The sequence below is a fragment of the Garra rufa genome, chromosome 11, assembly GCF_049309525.1.
Source record: "Garra rufa chromosome 11, GarRuf1.0, whole genome shotgun sequence".
In the NCBI taxonomy this organism is placed as follows: Eukaryota; Metazoa; Chordata; class Actinopteri; order Cypriniformes; family Cyprinidae; genus Garra; species Garra rufa.
Window position 1 is genome coordinate 27,783,542 of NC_133371.1, and position 18,400 is coordinate 27,801,941.

The 18,400-nt window shown below is 39.3% G+C and overlaps 1 protein-coding gene across 1 annotated transcript in view; it reads right to left on the reverse strand.

The window, feature by feature from the left end:
• Positions 1–1,476: 1,476 nt before the first annotated feature.
• LOC141345465 (ras-specific guanine nucleotide-releasing factor 1) overlaps positions 1,477–18,400 on the reverse strand; it is a 69,114-nt gene continuing 52,190 nt past the window's right edge. Inside the window, exons 17-27 of the mRNA XM_073850317.1 lie at positions 16,419–16,589; positions 16,218–16,324; positions 15,948–16,060; positions 15,759–15,819; positions 11,791–11,894; positions 9,880–9,964; positions 9,572–9,769; positions 9,304–9,383; positions 9,011–9,128; positions 8,857–8,925; positions 1,477–3,428 (exon numbers count right to left, since the gene is read on the reverse strand). Coding sequence (XP_073706418.1) covers positions 3,336–3,428; positions 8,857–8,925; positions 9,011–9,128; positions 9,304–9,383; positions 9,572–9,769; positions 9,880–9,964; positions 11,791–11,894; positions 15,759–15,819; positions 15,948–16,060; positions 16,218–16,324; positions 16,419–16,589 — 1,199 coding nt within the window. The 3' untranslated portion in view covers positions 1,477–3,335. The remainder of the gene's footprint in view (positions 3,429–8,856; positions 8,926–9,010; positions 9,129–9,303; positions 9,384–9,571; positions 9,770–9,879; positions 9,965–11,790; positions 11,895–15,758; positions 15,820–15,947; positions 16,061–16,217; positions 16,325–16,418; positions 16,590–18,400) is intronic.

An 18,400-nucleotide genomic window follows, 5' to 3' on the forward strand; every position in this document is an offset into this window, starting at 1 on the left:
CCTGGTCGACCGACTAAAACCAGTCAACCAGCTATTGAAAACCACATATCAGTTTTAAATTTTCTTTAAATTATGAAACTTAATGTAAAAAATTTGTCCCTCATTTTTCATGTCACTACGGAAACGGTGTATGCTTTAGTCCATTATTTGACACTGATTTTAAGTACACCCCTACATTTATGATCAGAAAATAGTCAATACTCAAGGTGTGAGTGGATATGCCCCATTGTTTTGGGGGTAACTGTTTCAAAAGTTGAAAAATCTTTAAGGAACGTCACCACTGAACACCTTTTTTTTCTGCAATTAAGCACACTTTTTGGGAGTTATTCCATAACATTTAATTTTTATATGCCCACAACTGTTCAGAATTGTGCTAGCTACCCTGGTGAAAAAAACAGCCTAGGCTGGTTGGCTGGTTTTTGCTGGTCAACCAGCCTGGTTTTAGCTGGTCATAGCTGGTCAGCAGGCTGGTTTTAAAAGGGTTTTGGCCACTTTTTCAGCCTGGCCAGGCTGGGAAACCACCAGCTAAAACCAGCCTGATCAGCCTGGGTTGGGAGATCAGCTAAAACCAGCTACTTCCAACTTAAACCAACCAGCCTATGCTGGTTTTAGCTGTTTGTTTGTTTTTTCAGCAGGGTAATCATGTGCTGATTAGCATCTTTAAGCTAGGTTCAAAAGTATCTAAAATTGTCATTATTTATCCTGACTGAAACATGTCATCGTTTCGATAGTGATAAAAGGGAACACATAATCCATTATTTGCAGGAAATAAGCTAAATCTTAGCACAGTTATGCAAATTTTTAGTATTTAAGTATGTTTTAGTAGTGTTTTTAGTATGTAAGTTAAAATTCTGTAATGTAATGTGGTCGCTACCAAAGCATTACTGTCACTAAAATTGTGCAGTACTGTCACAACCAAAACATGGGATGTTTTGTCAAAAATAAAGTATACTGAATTATCAACTAAGATGTTATGATTCAATGTATATTCAAACTAATGAATCCTTAACTTTGAAATCAGTGTGATCAACTTTGTGCCTTTTAAAAAGAAAAATTGGATTCAAAATACAACAAATCTCATAAATCACACTTGAAATATTGTTAAAAATGTGATTGTTATTGATTTACCTCAGAAAAAATTTAATAAAATAGCAAAAAAATATATTTACAATGTAAATGTAACCAAAATTTAAAAAGGTTAAAATAACCCTTGTTTAAAAATTATTATTACTGTTTCTGTAGTGACAAATTTAGGGAGAGGACAAAACGTTCTGAAAATACAATACTAGAAAGTAACTGCACAACTACTAGAAATGTGTTCCCTTGGGTAAAATTTGCATACATACAAATATAAGACAGTATAATATAAGAGCAAACAAATACTGTTTGCTAAAAGCATAAATGTAAATGCTAAAAGCCCGCCGTTTTAAAACAAATGAAGTGAGCATGACAAAAACCACATACAAGGAAGCAATGTCCCCCTGAGATAGAATAGATTTATTAGCAAGAGGTAATCAGGAAACATACAGTTTATTTAATTTTCTTTCTTTTTCTTTTCTTTTCTGTTCATTTCTTTTTTCTTTTTTGTACAAAAACTGGAAATATTTCCCAAGCCGTGGAAATAAACTTAAGGGTTGAAAGATAATTCTCATACCACTGGGTATTGCTAACAGCAAAATGTTTGTTTGTATGTTTATATATCATTTATAAGAGTATGTGCACATAGATGTGTATACAGTATGTATATAGATCTACATATATATATATATATATATATATATATATATATATATATATATATATATATATATATATGTATATATATATGTATATATGTATATATATTTTATCCTTTTTAAAGTTTCTGGCTGATACAGTGTTGCATGCCTGCCACATGAGCGTTTAGTGTGTTTCCAGACTGTACATAGTAAAAATACATACAAATATTCACAGAATAAGCACTACATTACTATATTCCTGCTAAGAGAATGATTATAGACAGGATTACAGTATATGCAAAAACACTTTAAAGTCCTCTACCTCTAGATCATGGTTTCAAAATCACAAATCATATAGCATTGAGTGTGTAAGCATAGGATACAACGCTTTAAAGAGGTGTGCTTTAAACTAGTACATGTTAAGAAATACATAGGGCTGCATGTACAAAATATACAGAATACTTTTCTGTGTGGCGAGTTGACAATGTTTGTACAAAAATGTTTCTACGGTCGTTTTTTTTTTTTTTTGTTCTTTCTTTTTTAGGTAAGGATGCAGAACCCTACGTCTTTATTCTAGGACTACAAAAATACCCTTTGTATGCTGCAAGCGGGAAGGTCATTCACTTTTGATCATACTCGTATACGACAATGCATTTTACAAAGTGATATTCAGTCACGTTCCACAATCACTGGAACAGCAAGAAGGACATAGATTGTCTGTAAATGTACAATAGCTGGATAATCTGGTGTAGAAGGATAGTGTTGAACCCAGAACTGCTAAGAAATGTGGCTGTGAGCAACAGAAACATTACATGGGTAAACAATCACGAAACAACCAGTTTCAAAAATAAATATGCCAATCTTGCTTCTTTTTATGAAGAAGTAGTATAATTTAGGGCTGAGGATTTTTTTTATTTTCTGCAAAATAAATTTTGCATGCAAGAATAGATCAAAATTCTTATTGGCCAATAGGAGACGCATCCTATGTCTTTTTAATGGAATATAATTACCAATTCACTGTCTGGTTTAATTAAGTCATGCCAAAACTGTTAAAAAAATGTCATGGCAGTTTAGGCATGTCCAACCAACCCCTTGAGAAATCAACGGACGGATGTTAATTATCGCAACAAATAGATGTAAAATGCTGTTGAGTTCTGCTAAGTACAGTGACATGGAATATAATAGTATAACAGTATAAGTGTTTCTATATGCTTGGTTGTATACAGTAATATATCTGCTTTCCACATTGCTACATGGTATGCATATACTGTAAATTAGTTACATGCATCTATTAAAATTTCAAAATGCTCCTGCCATCCTTTTATATTTCATTGAGGTGATGTGGATGAGCCTGATCAATTAAAAAAAACAACCACACCTTGAACTAGGATTATATCCTACTTGGATTTGGAAACAAATATGATTCCCTAAAGAACAGAGGCTGAAATCAACAAGTTCTTGGTGAAAGATCTGAAACAATTAGGCAACATTTGGTTACGACTAAAAACAAGGAAACACATCCAGGAGTAATAATCATGTTACGTAACAGAACACATGGATGTATACTGTAGAGAGCGTGGTGTCTGTACATTGTGTCGATGTTAGGCGGAGCCTCTCTCAGTTGGGTACTTTAGGCTCAATTCTGAGAGAGGCTTCATACAGGCCTTCTTCATCCATCACTGAGCTTCCGTCCAGTAAATACAGTGCTGCCTGAAAGACAAACGCGGTGTCAGTTTCATATCGAATATGTGATTCTTTAATACAACCGTGGGTCAATTCTCAAAGTTCCCTACACTCTAGATTCCAATAAGTTTTTTTTTTGTAGCAGTGCTACAGAAGAACAATTTTAGGTTCACCAAAGAGCTTTTCAGTGAGCAGCTCTTAAAAGAACCACTTTTTTTAAGTGTGATTTTTTTTGTTCAAAATCTAAAGAACCTGTTTTTTTCACTATAAAGAACCTTTTGTCCAGTGATGTTCTTCATGGAACCACCAATGCAAAATAAAAGGATAGGTCACGCAAAAATGAAAATTCTGTCATTAACAACATACCCTCATGTCGTTTCAAATCCGTAAGACCTTTGTTTATCTTCGAAACATACAAAAAGTATTCTCATGGCTTCATAACATTACGGTTGAACCACTGATGTCACATGGACTATTTTAACAATATCCTTACTACCTTTCTTTGGACTTGAGCATGGTAGTTTGGTTGCTTAGTTTGTGTTCTGAACAGTGTTAATTTTGACAGTAAATTTTTATTTAGTCTTAGGGTGCGTTCACACTTGTCATGTTTGGTTCTGGTGCGATTGCTTTGTTAGTGCGGTGCATTTGAGAAAGTGTGAATGCTGCCATCCGAACCCTGGAGCGCACCAAACAAGCGGACTGAGACCACTAAATAGATAGGTCTCGTCTGCTTCCAAACGAACCCTGGTGCGATTGCTCAGTTAGTACGGTTCGTTTGAGTAAGTGTGAACGCTGCCATCCAAACCAAGACCACTAAAAAGATGGGTCTCGGTCTGCTACCAAAAGAACTCTGGTGCAGTGTGAACGCTGCCATCCGAACCCTGGTGCGCACCAAACAAGCGGACTGAGACCACTAAATAGATAGGTCTCGGTCCGCTTCCAAACGAACCCTGGTGTGATTGCTCAGTTAGTGTGGTTCGTTTGAGTAAGTGTGAACGCTGCCATCCAAGCCAAGACCACTAAATAGATGGGCCTCGGTCCACTACCGAAAGAACTCTGGTGCGGTGTGAATGCTGCCATCCGAATCCTGGTGCGCACCAAACAAGTGGACTGAGACCACTAAATAGATGGCCCTCGGTCCGCTACCAAAAGAACTCTGGTGCGGTGTGAATGCTGCCATCCAAACCCTGGTGCGCACCAAACAAGCGGACTGAGACCACTAAATAGATGGGCCTCGGTCCACTACCAAAAAAACTCTGGTGCGGTGTGAATGCTGCCATCTGAACCCTGGTGCGCACCAAACAAGCGGACTGAGACCACTAAATAGATAGGTCTCGGTCTGCTTCCAAACGAACCCTGGTGTGATTGCTCAGTTAGTGTGGTTCGTTTGAGTAAGTGTGAACGCTGCCATCCAAGCCAAGACCACTAAAAAGATGGGTCTCGGTCCGCTACCAAAACAACTCTGGTGCGGTGTGAATGCTGCCATCCGAACCCTGGTGCTCACCAAACAAGCGGACTGAGACCACTAAATAGATGGGCCTCGGTCCACTACCAAAAGAACTCTGGTGCGGTGTGAATGCTGCCATCCGAACCCTGATGCGCACCAAACAAGCGGACTGAGACCGCTAAATAGATAGGTCTCGTCTGCTTCCAAACGAACCCTGGTGCGATTGCTCAGTTAGTACGGTTCGTTTGAGTAAGTGTGAACGCTGCCATCCAAACCAAGACCACTAAAAAGATGGGTCTCGGTCTGCTACCAAAAGAACTCTGGTGCAGTGTGAACGCTGCCATCCGAACCCTGGTGCGCACCAAACAAGCGGACTGAGACCACTAAATAGATAGGTCTCGGTCCGCTTCCAAACGAACCCTGGTGTGATTGCTCAGTTAGTGTGGTTCGTTTGAGTAAGTGTGAACGCTGCCATCCAAGCCAAGACCACTAAATAGATGGGCCTCGGTCCACTACCGAAAGAACTCTGGTGCGGTGTGAATGCTGCCATCCGAACCCTGGTGCGCACCAAACAAGTGGACTGAGACCACTAAATAGATGGGCCTCGGTCCGCTACCAAAAGAACTCTGGTGCGGTGTGAATGCTGCCATCCAAACCCTGGTGCTCACCAAACAAGCGGACTGAGACCACTAAATAGATGGGCCTCGGTCCACTACCAAAAAAACTCTGGTGCGGTGTGAATGCTGCCATCTGAACCCTGGTGCGCACCAAACAAGCGGACTGAGACCACTAAATAGATAGGTCTCGGTCCACTTCCAAACGAACCCTGGTGTGATTGCTCAGTTAGTGTGGTTCGTTTGAGTAAGTGTGAACGCTGCCATCCAAGCCAAGACCACTAAATAGATGGGCCTCGGTCCACTACCGAAAGAACTCTGGTGCGGTGTGAATGCTGCCATCCGAACCCTGGTGCGCACCAAACAAGTGGACTGAGACCACTAAATAGATGGGCCTCGGTCCGCTACCAAAAGAACTCTGGTGCGGTGTGAATGCTGCCATCCGAACCCTGATGCGCACCAAACAAGCGGACTGAGACCACTAAATAGATGGGCCTCGGTCCACTACCAAAAAAACTCTGGTGCGGTGTGAATGCTGCCATCCGAACCCTGATGCGCACCAAACAAGTGGACTGAGACCACTAAATAGATGGGCCTCGGTCCACTACCAAAAGAACTCTGGTGCGGTGTGAATGCTGCCATCCGAACCCTGATGCGCACCAAACAAGCGGACTGAGACCACTAAATAGATGGGCCTCGGTCCACTACCAAAAAAACTCTGGTGCGGTGTGAATGCTGCCATCCGAACCCTGGTGCGCACCAAACAAGCGGACTGAGACCACTAAATAGATGGGCCTCGGTCCACTACCAAAAAAACTCTGGTGCGGTGTGAATGCTGCCATCCGAACCCTGGTGCGCACCAAACAAGCGGACTGAGACCACTAAATAGATAGGTCTCGGTCCGCTTCCAAACGAACCCTGGTGTGATTGCTCAGTTAGTGGTTCGTTTGAGTAAGTGTGAACGCTGCCATCCAAGCCAAGACCACTAAAAAGATGGGTCTCGGTCCGCTACCAAAACAACTCTGGTGCGGTGTGAATGCTGCCATCCGAACCCTGGTGCGCACCAAACAAGCGGACTGAGACCACTAAATAGATAGGTCTCGGTCCGCTTCCAAACGAACCCTGGTGTGATTGCTCAGTTAGTGTGGTTCGTTTGAGTAAGTGTGAACGCTGCCATCCAAGCCAAGACCACTAAATAGATGGGCCTCGGTCCACTACCGAAAGAACTCTGGTGCGGTGTGAATGCTGCCATCCGAACCCTGGTGCGCACCAAACAAGTGGACTGAGACCACTAAATAGATGGGCCTCGGTCCGCTACCAAAAGAACTCTGGTGCGGTGTGAATGCTGCCATCCAAACCCTGGTGCTCACCAAACAAGCGGACTGAGACCACTAAATAGATGGGCCTCGGTCCACTACCAAAAAAACTCTGGTGCGGTGTGAATGCTGCCATCTGAACCCTGGTGCGCACCAAACAAGCGGACTGAGACCACTAAATAGATAGGTCTCGGTCCACTTCCAAACGAACCCTGGTGTGATTGCTCAGTTAGTGTGGTTCGTTTGAGTAAGTGTGAACGCTGCCATCCAAGCCAAGACCACTAAATAGATGGGCCTCGGTCCACTACCGAAAGAACTCTGGTGCGGTGTGAATGCTGCCATCCGAACCCTGGTGCGCACCAAACAAGTGGACTGAGACCACTAAATAGATGGGCCTCGGTCCGCTACCAAAAGAACTCTGGTGCGGTGTGAATGCTGCCATCCGAACCCTGATGCGCACCAAACAAGCGGACTGAGACCACTAAATAGATGGGCCTCGGTCCACTACCAAAAAAACTCTGGTGCGGTGTGAATGCTGCCATCCGAACCCTGATGCGCACCAAACAAGTGGACTGAGACCACTAAATAGATGGGCCTCGGTCCACTACCAAAAGAACTCTGGTGCGGTGTGAATGCTGCCATCCGAACCCTGATGCGCACCAAACAAGCGGACTGAGACCACTAAATAGATGGGCCTCGGTCCGCTACCAAAAAAACTCTGGTGCGGTGTGAATGCTGCCATCCGAACCCTGGTGCGCACCAAACAAGCGGACTGAGACCACTAAATAGATGGCCCTCGGTCCGCTACCAAAAGAACTCTGGTGCGGTGTGAATGCTGCCATCCGAACCCTGGTGCGCACCAAACAAGCGGACTGAGACCACTAAATAGATGGGCCTCGGTCCACTACCAAAAAAACTCTGGTGCGGTGTGAATGCTGCCATCCGAACCCTGGTGCGCACCAAACAAGCGGACTGAGACCACTAAATAGATGGGCCTCGGTCCGCTTCCAAACGAACCCTGGTGTGATTGCTCAGTTAGTGGTTCGTTTGAGTAAGTGTGAACGCTGCCATCCAAGCCAAGACCACTAAAAAGATGGGTCTCGGTCCGCTACCAAAACAACTCTGGTGCGGTGTGAATGCTGCCATCCGAACCCTGGTGCGCACCAAACAAGCGGACTGAGACCACTAAATAGATGGGCCTCGGTCCACTACCAAAAGAACTCTGGTGCGGTGTGAATGCTGCCATCCGAACCCTGGTGCGCACCAAACAAGCGGACTGAGACCACTAAAAAGATGGGTCTCGGTCTGCTACCAAAACAACTCTGGTGCAGTGTGAATGCTGCCATCCGAACCCTGGTGCGCACCAAACAAGCGGGCTGAGACCACTAAAAAGATAGGTCTCGGTCCGCTTCCAAACGAACTCTGGTGCAGTGTGAATGCTGCAGATTCGTTCTAAATGAATCTCTTCCAAACTCGTCCCTCCTTAACATTTTTATCTAGTTTTTATTAGTTGATAAAAACGTCAGTAGATTTTCTTCATAGTTTTTGTCATTCAAAATTAGCTCTTGTTTTGTAACTGTCTCATTTTCGTCAGTGAAAAATTGTCATTGATTGAAATTAACACTGGTTCCGAAGATGAACGAAGGTCTTTTGGGTTTGAAACATCATGAGGGTGAATAATTGATGACAAAATTTAAATTTTTTGGGTGAACTATCCCTTTAAGAACAAATTAAATTAAGATTGTGAAAGTGTAGAAAAAAAGAAAATATTCTTGTAAATGCAATCAAGTTGGTACCATTTTGTTTTGCCTTTATTTTTCAGTAAAGCAATGTTAATGTTAGTGAAGGTTAGAATTTCTGAAGTCAAATAGATTTGGTGATTAAATAAATTTATAGAGCTAGCGTGATGTGTTTTTGCATTGTGTTGGGCCTTACAGCTAAGCTCTAACTGTTTTTAATTTGAATATGATTATGTACAGAATGAAACATAGCAAACTTAACAACCACAAATTTTACTAGTACTAGTGCATGTTGATCATGAAAGCCTACATCAGAATAAGCCAACATTAGTTCAATACCTTTGGCTGGTAATCAATCTTGTATGCCGTTTGCTGAAACTGCCTGATTTCTCGGATGATATGGGAAATCTGTAAAATGAAGAAATATGCTAACAAAATTAGATCTATAACTTTTCCACACATGCATTAAAGAAATGCATATAAAAAGACACACCATTCTCATTTTGGAAAAGTTGACCAGGTTGTCTTCTGTGTAGTTGGGCGTCCCCTCCTCAATAAAGGCCAAATCAGTGAGGTACATTCCCAAATATGGCACACAGGGAGGGTCACAACTAGCAGAAATATTAGAAAAAATGCAGTGTTAGCCATACCCATTTTTTTAAAAGCTGTATCATTTTATCATAACCAAATGCTATGACAAAACAAAATGTATAACTTACATGATCAAATACAAAAGTCTGACTTGAAATTATAGCAATAAGTACTGACTTGCTAAGAAACACCTACTTTTTTAAGGCCTCTCTGAGGTTCTTGAATCTTCCTTCAGATGAGACCAACTTCTGCAGCTTGTCGATGACTGTTTTAGTCTTTGATTTAAATTAAATGATAAAGTGTGTTAAATGTTTTCAGATCACAACATCAAATAGCAGTTAATCAATACTGAATCAACAGGAGTCAAGGAAATATTCTTTTATTGCCTTAAACTGCACCGGTCCTACTTTAGTCTATTTATTTTTTTATAATTTTAACAAGGTTTTATTTGACAGTTCCACACCTGTTTGGACACTTTGAGCCAGGTCTTCTTCAGACGGAAGACGGAGCTGCGATTGAGGGATGAGGTGATTTCCAGCACGGCATTGTAGTTATGGAGACAACGGCAGATATCGGCCACCGCCACCCACTTCTCTATCACTGCTACCCGTACATTCACATCTTCGCTGTTCAGGATCTCTGTAGCGATCAGGTTACTGATCTTTAAAAGAAACATATCAACATTATATTTAGTATGCTTCATTTGGAACAAATACACTGCAACAACTTCGCACTTAACTAGGACCGAATATTTTGACACTGAACACTTACATCATTGAAGTGTTTTGTCGTTTTCATGATGTAAGGTGTCTTCTCATTTTTGTCGTTCTTCATCCATCCTTGACCAAAAAACTCCCTGTTCATGACAATAAACACATTTGTGAGGAAAAACAGTGTTTCTCCTTGATTATTAATACTGTGTTACCTGAATGATCCATAGTTGTTTTTCTGTTTAGTGATAGGTGTTCATGAGTCCCTTGTTTGTCCTGAACAGTTAAACTGCCTGCTGTTCTTCAGGTCCCACACATTCTTTGGTTTTTCAACATTTTTGTGTATTTTAACCCTTTCCAACAATGACAGTATGATTTTGAGATCCATCTTTCCACACTGAGGACAACTGAGGAACTCATCTGCAACTATTAGAGAAGGTTCAAACACTCACTGATGCCCTAGAAAAGGAAAAACCACGTATTAAGAGTGGGGGGACGAACATAAGGGCAAATTTAAATTTGTGTTCAAAAGTTTTCACCCTCGGCTCTGCTGGAAAACCAAATAATTTGCGGGACCTGAAGGATTTTTCTGAAATGCTTTAACTGTTTAGGGCAAACAAGGGACTCTATCACTAAACAACAACAAAAACAACAAAAAACACACACAGCTGTGGATCATTCAGGTAAGAACAGTTTTAAGAATCAAGAGGATGTAAACTTCTGAACAGGGTCATTTTTATAAATTCAACTATTATTTTCTCTTGTAAACTATGTGTAAACTCTTTTATGTGAAATATCTTATTCAGATCAGTACTAAATAAACAATAACATCTCTTATTTTGGTAAAATAATTAACATTTTGCAGATTCTGAAAGGGGGGTGTAAACTTTTGACCTCAGAACTGAGCACCTCTAGAGGGCACTCAATCCTATACCTTTGCCAGACTCAATTTCCCATAACCCCTGCCCAGGAACTGATGCTGCCTTCATGTGATATGGGAAAGATTATGCTTTCCACTTGTGAAGTGGAAAATACCAGTGTGTCGTGTTCAGGTGCTTTTGTTGTCGTAGTGAAGAGAAACATGGCGGACTCGGAATTTGTCCTCACATGATACTTTGGTAAAACAGACCGAATAAAATAACATGAGAAAATTGCCTCCTTCAGAACACTGTACTGCACTGCACCCTACTGGAGGCGAGCCCCGACGAGCTAGCATCTTCTCTTAACGGTATTTTTAAAGACAACACTACGTTTAAATAGCGACGTTATTAAAATTCTTTATGCCCCAGCATTATGGGGGCTACAAACTAACCAACTAAACAGCAGAGAACTTTTAACATCATGCAATGCTACCATTCAGTATAGTTTCGTTGCTGTCCGCCATGTTGAAAGGTCAAAGTTTATCCCATCTCGGCAGCTCGGGTGTCATAAAAAAATTCGAGCTTTCCAGTGGAAATTACAACGTGAGTGGGTGTTCATGTACAATTTCGATGTCGGATTTTGGTATTTACCATAATTACGATAGCACATGAAGGCAGCATAATCTCAGACTGTTCCTGTTTCCTTATCAGGAGGACTATATAAGTTGGACACTATCACACACATTGCTATTGTTTATTCCTAGCCACCCTAGTTTCTGTGTGTTCCATGTTTTCCTAGTTTTGCCTTTTGACCTCCTGGACTGTTACCTTGTTTTCTGTGATTGTTTGCTGCCTGCCCTGACCATTGCCTGTTTATGGATTACTCTTTTGCCTCTGCCTTGGATAATATTGTTTGCTGGTGTTTGACTCTGCCTGTATGACTACGCCTTGTCTAATAAAGCATGCACGTGGATCCTCCAACTCTGTTGTCACGTCCTCACATTACAGTATGCATATAAATGAAATAATTTTCATTTTTTTCATCTGTTTACTCTCTAATTACTAATTTTTACTTAAAAAAAAACTATACATTGAAATATAATCATACTCACTCATATGGTATGACTTTGAAAACAAGGTGGTCCAGCAAGGTGAGCTGTTCTGCGATCTCCAGAGCTGAATGATTCTCGAAAGGCTCTGACTTTCCTCCTTCCGCCTATATAACAAATCGATTAGTTAGATGAGATACTGAATAATGAATTTCAACAAAGTTTACACACCTTGTAAATGGTTAAATACACTATACACTATAATATAATCTGACACAGAAGAGGAGTTCTGGAATGTACGCTACAAGCCAAACATTTTCAAAAAGTAAAAAAGTAACATTACAAATTGATTCTTTAGCAGTTTTTTCAGCATTCTTTAGGGTGTTTGAGGTGCTATATTTAAGCAATAAGGTACGAGAGGCCGTGCTGTATCGTGAATAAATCACGGCTGAAGGGCGTTGTTAGGCACGACGCGAAGCGGAGTGCCTGCAGTCCCTTCAGCCGTGATTTATTCACGATACAGCACGGCCTCAAGTACCTTATTGCTTTTATAAAACGGTTTCCACACAATAAAAATATTAATATCAAAAATATATATTAATTTATATATATATATATTAGATTGTACGTTTTCATAAAGTAAAATCATTAACTGCCTTCCGCTGTAAAAAGTAGTCCCTAACTGCTAAAGCTTTGTTTACGTTGCTAAGGGTGGTTGCTAAGGAGGTTCAATGATACACAAAACCGTTGAGTGAAGCGGTCATAGCCGTGCCGTATCATGAATACGACACAGCTGCTGACCAATAAGAATTGAGGAATGGAACTAACCGTTTTATAAAGAATACAAAGGCTGCGTCCGAAATCGCATACTACTTAAGTAGGTACTACATTTAAATTTAAACGTACTACCCGACCGTTAAAACAGTACGTTCTATATAGTATGAATGTGGGTAGTATGAATGGAATTCGGACGTACTACATCCGCCATATTGATGTTGTCACTTGTCTTGCGTCATCACAACATTTACACTTGAAAAGAGCCGCGTCTCCATAGATATATATATATGTAGATGCCTCATTAGCGACTGTTTCTATGGGCCGTTTATACGTAAGCCGTCCGCCATTTCACTGCGGTCCACTTGACGTCATTCACCCATAGATCTATGTAACTGACCATAGTAAATCACTGAATATTCGAAATGCCACAGTCCTGCACAGTCGTTGGCAAACCTACTATATGGTGAATGACGTCAAGTGGACCGTTCCGCATCTACGTGCTTGGAGCGGTCCGATGAGGCACCTACGTATATATATCTATGCGCGTCTCCACTTTCCGCCATTTTTCGAATATGACGCCTCCTCCCGCGGAGCCTCATGGGATAGGAAAGCGTCCATGGTATGCGTACTACAGAATTCTGGCGGAAGCAGTAGGTCATCCGGGTACTTCTCGCCTACTGAATTTCGAATACTATGAATTCGGACATACTACTCGCCTCGCTTACTGTTTTTCGCGTACTATATAGTAGGGTAGTATGCGATTTCGGACGCAGCCAACGAACCCGTTAAGACACTGTAAAGTTCTTTACATGTTCTCTAACTCTTTCTAAGGGCCAGATTTACTAAACAGGGCACATTAGCAATAAAGCGCAATTCCATAAAAGCACCGATGGGAGGGGAAATTCTGTGTGATTTACAAACAATCAGTACCGCCGCTCCCTAAATGCAGAGTACGCAGTCTGCGTAGGGCACAAACTCCCAGGGGGGCACCATCCCAGCTGCTCAAAAAATAGTTTTTATATATTATAATAATAAATTTAATAATATACATATACAAATAAACAAAAATATAAACATTTTTTTGCATTTTACGGTAAACGCAGAGTAGGCTAGTAAGCACACGTGATGACACGCAGCATCTGCGCCACGACGCGCCCTCACCTCTGTTTACGGCCTGTTATTTGGCCAAAAATGATGATAATAATTGATGAACAAAATGCCTGGTCCTGGAAAGAGACATCAACAGTCCAGCGCCGAGAAACGACAGAAAAAAAAAAAGGCCCAAGATGAAGCCCGTGCATCACTTTCAGGTACGTTCATAATCCTGTGAAACTTTATTTTATTCTGTCGACGTTAATAATGTGTTTTAATGTCGGTAATAATGTCACGACTAACACATCTTTCTTAATATGAATACAAGCAGATCTAAGTAAACAAAATGACTTAAAATGCATTATGTTAAAACACAGAGGCAATTATTTATATTAATTAATTAATAATGACCATATAGTGTCATTAAATAACATTGTTATAAATGATACAATTTATTTATGTATTTACTTTTATTTGAATAAAGTTCTATTTTGGCCCCTATTGTAGGTGTTTTTTTATTATGTTATTTTTACTTCTGTAATATTTGGGGGAGGGGGCACAAAAGTAAATTTCGGCTTTGGGCACCCATTTGGCCAGCAGCGGCCGTGCAAACAATGTGCACATTAAAGAACACAGACACAGCCAGATTGCTTCCATAATGACCAGCACGATCTACCAAGATCAGCGCAAATTATTGACTGATTTTTGCTTTTTTGGTGATAAATAATGGCGCAAATACTAGTAATTTCACGAGCACAAACATTAGTAAATCACATTTTAATACTCTTCTCCATTCATTTTGCATCTGAAAGGGAAACTCCTACAAATTCATATTCAATAAGGTCACTGTGCATCTTCAGTAAATCCTGACAGTACTATTTTCATAGCAAAGAATCGATACCTCACTGTTGTTTTCTATTCTTGTTTTTTAGATTGGAGGAAGCTAATTTCACCAAAGGTCGTAGAAAGTAGGCTTCTCATAATATAAAGCTTTATTTGTGAAAATTACAATACATTTCTGTAGCTCTGATTGACTTTAAAATGTAATTTTGTCTGTATTGCCTATAAAATTAGTCATAGCCCACAGCTCAGCTCAGAATGGAACAAGATTTGAAGTAAATAAATGTGCACAGTTCAGCTGAATGATGTTTACTTTAACCGTATACTTTGCACAAAATTAACTAAATGATAGGTGCTCTCAGTGTTTTCTTTCAGAAATTATGATAGAAAGGTTAAAAAAAGTATTTTATTTAAGATGGAAATAAGCCAAGACCCTCGATCACGCCATGATCTACAGTGTTTTGACGTGCAGTGCTCAAAAATGTAGACAACATTAGCAAAGTTACATCGTAAAATAACTGAATTATTTTAATGAAATGATTCGTTAAAATTATCTGACTTATTATCATTTAGTTTATTTTCGTGAAATGACATTCAGCGACGTTTGATGATGCAGCAGCCTAGATATGCAGCCTTCCATCAGAAGAATCAATTCTTTTTTTGGGGATTCCCAGCCCTAGTTAAAAAACGGTTTGTGCTGGTTCAAGCTTAGTAAATCTGGCCCTTATCTCTTAGTTTTGCTGAGAAAATGATTACAAAACAACATTAAAATACAGTGTATTTCCTGAAGATAACATGGTTCTCAACCTTTTTGAGCCCAAGGGTTTCAAATATTCCAGGACCCCACACAAGACTTATCCTCATGTTGTTCCAAACCCGAAAGACTTTCGTTGATCTTCAGAACAGAAATTAAGATATTTTTTATGAAATCCAAGAAATTTGTTGATTAAATTTGTTATTTTTGTTTTCTTTGCGCAGAAAAACTATTGTCATAGCTTCATAAAATTACAACTGAACCACTGATGTAACATGGACTACTTTATCAATGTCCCTACTAACTCTGGACCTTGAACGTGGTATTTGTGTGGCTGTCTATGCAGGAAAGCTCACTTGTTCACTTGTTTTTTGAAGATGAACAAAAGTTTGGAACGACATGAGGGTGAGTAATTAATGACAGAATTTTCATTTTTGAGTGAACTATCCCTTTTACAATCTTACTGACCACAAACTTGAACAGTAGTTCAAATGTATTGGTAAGTTCTGATCATTTTAGCAATGAATGCTGAGTAATTTGGAGGATGACCCAGAATCTCCCCACTCACCATCTGCAGCACCTCCTCCAGACAGATCTGATTGTCACCAGGATCCTCCTGTGTCAACGTCCTGTCCAAAAAAAAAAAAAAAAAAGACTGATTCATCTAGATAAACAGAAGTTTATCAGATTACAGAAATACTGCAGGACAAGATAATCAAGCTATTGCAACACACTGGTGTAGACAGACTCTACTCACCTTATGATGTTGGCAGCAGCTTTCCTTTCTTGGGTCAGAAGTTCAGGATCATGCATCACTTCCTCCAGGAAACTAATCACTTTCATTTTGAGCTCAGTGTTGGTTTCAAAGTCCTGCAAACATACACACAATACATGGGTTATGCAAAAACAAATGTTTATTTTAAGAATTTATCGCTGAAAGGTTCTTTGGGAACCCGCAATGGTTCTTTTATGGCATTGCAAAACCCTTTTATTTTTTTAGGAGTGTATAATGTTTACTCCATCTCACCTGCGAGTGTTTGGACACCCAGTGCCTGAGGACATTGAGAACTCTGTTAGTTGCTGCTCGGCGAATCACAAACTCCTTATCTCCGTTCCTCTGATCCGTGGGGAACCCTGATAACCAATCAAAATTCACATTAATCCCTCTTCTGCCAGGCAACAAATATCCACAGCCTATGAGAGATTGAAACAGATTGCTGAATCCTACCTGTGCTTGCCAGAGACATGCGACGGTACTTCTCCTTGGTCGGCGTGCCCTCGTTGGCACCTGCAGTGGCAATGGCGAAGGCAGAAGCGGCAGACAAGGCGCTACGGTTGTTATCCAGCTCCCGACAGGACGACATCACCATGCCATTATTGTACGAGAACAGAGAGAATTCTGCCCAGAGTGAAGGACAGACAGCACGCACACTTGTCAAATGCATGTTTAGAGGTTAATACAAAGTTCATTTCGATTTCATTTCAGAATTAAACTAGTAAATATCATTTTGATCAACATTATATCAGCATTTTATATATTTACAGCAATACATTGTATGGGTCATAATAATTTTATTTATGCCCAAAATCAGTAGGATATTGAGTAAAGCTCACATTCCATGAAAATATTTTGTAAATGTCCTACCATAAATATATCAAAATTTAATTTTTGATTAGTAATTAGTAATGCATTGCTAAGAACTTTATTTGCACAACTTTAAAGGAGATTTTCTCAATATTTAGATGTTTTACAAGTAATAGAAGTGAACAGCACAATTATATGGAAGCCAGTATTGCTGCTGAATTAAAAAAAAAGGTAATTGTGACTTTTTATCTTAAAATTTGACCTTTTTTCTCGCAATTCTGACTTTTTTTTCCTCAGAATTCCATACTACAAACTCGCAATTCTGACTTTTTTCTCAGAATTGATATAAATTTGCGGTTGCAAGTTATAAAGTCAGAACTGTAAGATAAAAAGGTGCAATTCTGACTTTTTTTCTCAGAATTCCATGATATAAACTCGCAATTGCAAATTCCAAAGTCCAACTCTGGGAGCAAAAAGACAAAAAGATGTTTTACAAGTAATAGAAGTGAACAGCACAATTATATGGAAGCCAGTATTGCCACTGAATTAAAAAAAAAAGGTAATTGTGACTTTTTCTCTCAAATTTTTACCTTTTTTTCTCGCAATTCTGACTTTTTTCTCAGAATTGATATCATTTCGCAATTGCGAGTTATAAAGTCAGAACTGTGAGATAAAAAGGTGCGATACTGACATTTTTTGATATAGTAGAATTTCATGATATAAACTCGCAATTGCAGGTTATAAAGTCAGAATTCTGAGATAAGAACACAGGATATTTTTTTCTTGTAATTCTGACTTTGTTTCTCATAATTGTGAGATATAAACTCACAATTGCATATTATAAAGTCCAATTCTGAGGGGAAAAATATATGTTTTCAGTATTGCCACTTATTAACTCATAATTACATGTTATAAAGTCAAAACTGAGATATAAACTTGCAATTTTGATTAAAAAAAGTCAAACTTGTGAGATAAAAAAACATGTTTAAACTTTGTTTTGTAGATCATTTTAGGCTTAATTGTATGGAAGCTCATTTCTGGCACTTAATATTAAAAAAATGATTATTATTTCAACTTTTTATTTTGTCTCTTTTTTCTCAGAATTGTCAGATAAAATTTTGCAATGACCTTTTTTTATTATTATTAAGTGGCAGAAACGGGCTTCCATACAATTAAGCCTAAAATTATCTACAAAACAAAGTTTAAACCTGTACAGTAACATATTTAAGCTGAATTATTAATATAATATTACTGAAATTTTAACGAACCAGTAATATAGCTCATTATACTAATGCTGTTTATGATTTTCAAAAATCAATATTAAATATTTCAAGATTTTCTATTTTTTTTATATATTTCTATCCATAAAAATGGACAAAAATGTAAAATTAAATATATAAAACAAGCTTCAAATGATCTAAAATACAAAGTTCAAATCTGTACACTAAGAAATTTAAGCTGAATTAAGTTCAGATGTGAATGAAGAATATAAAAGTGATGTATCTAAAACTCAAAAACCCAGGCAAATATTCAGTAAATGTGAATTTACAGTGTTTCAGAGTGCTTCCTTTTTAAGGGTACAGCAGGTGTGAAACAAGACAAGCTGGACTCATGCAGAAATAATG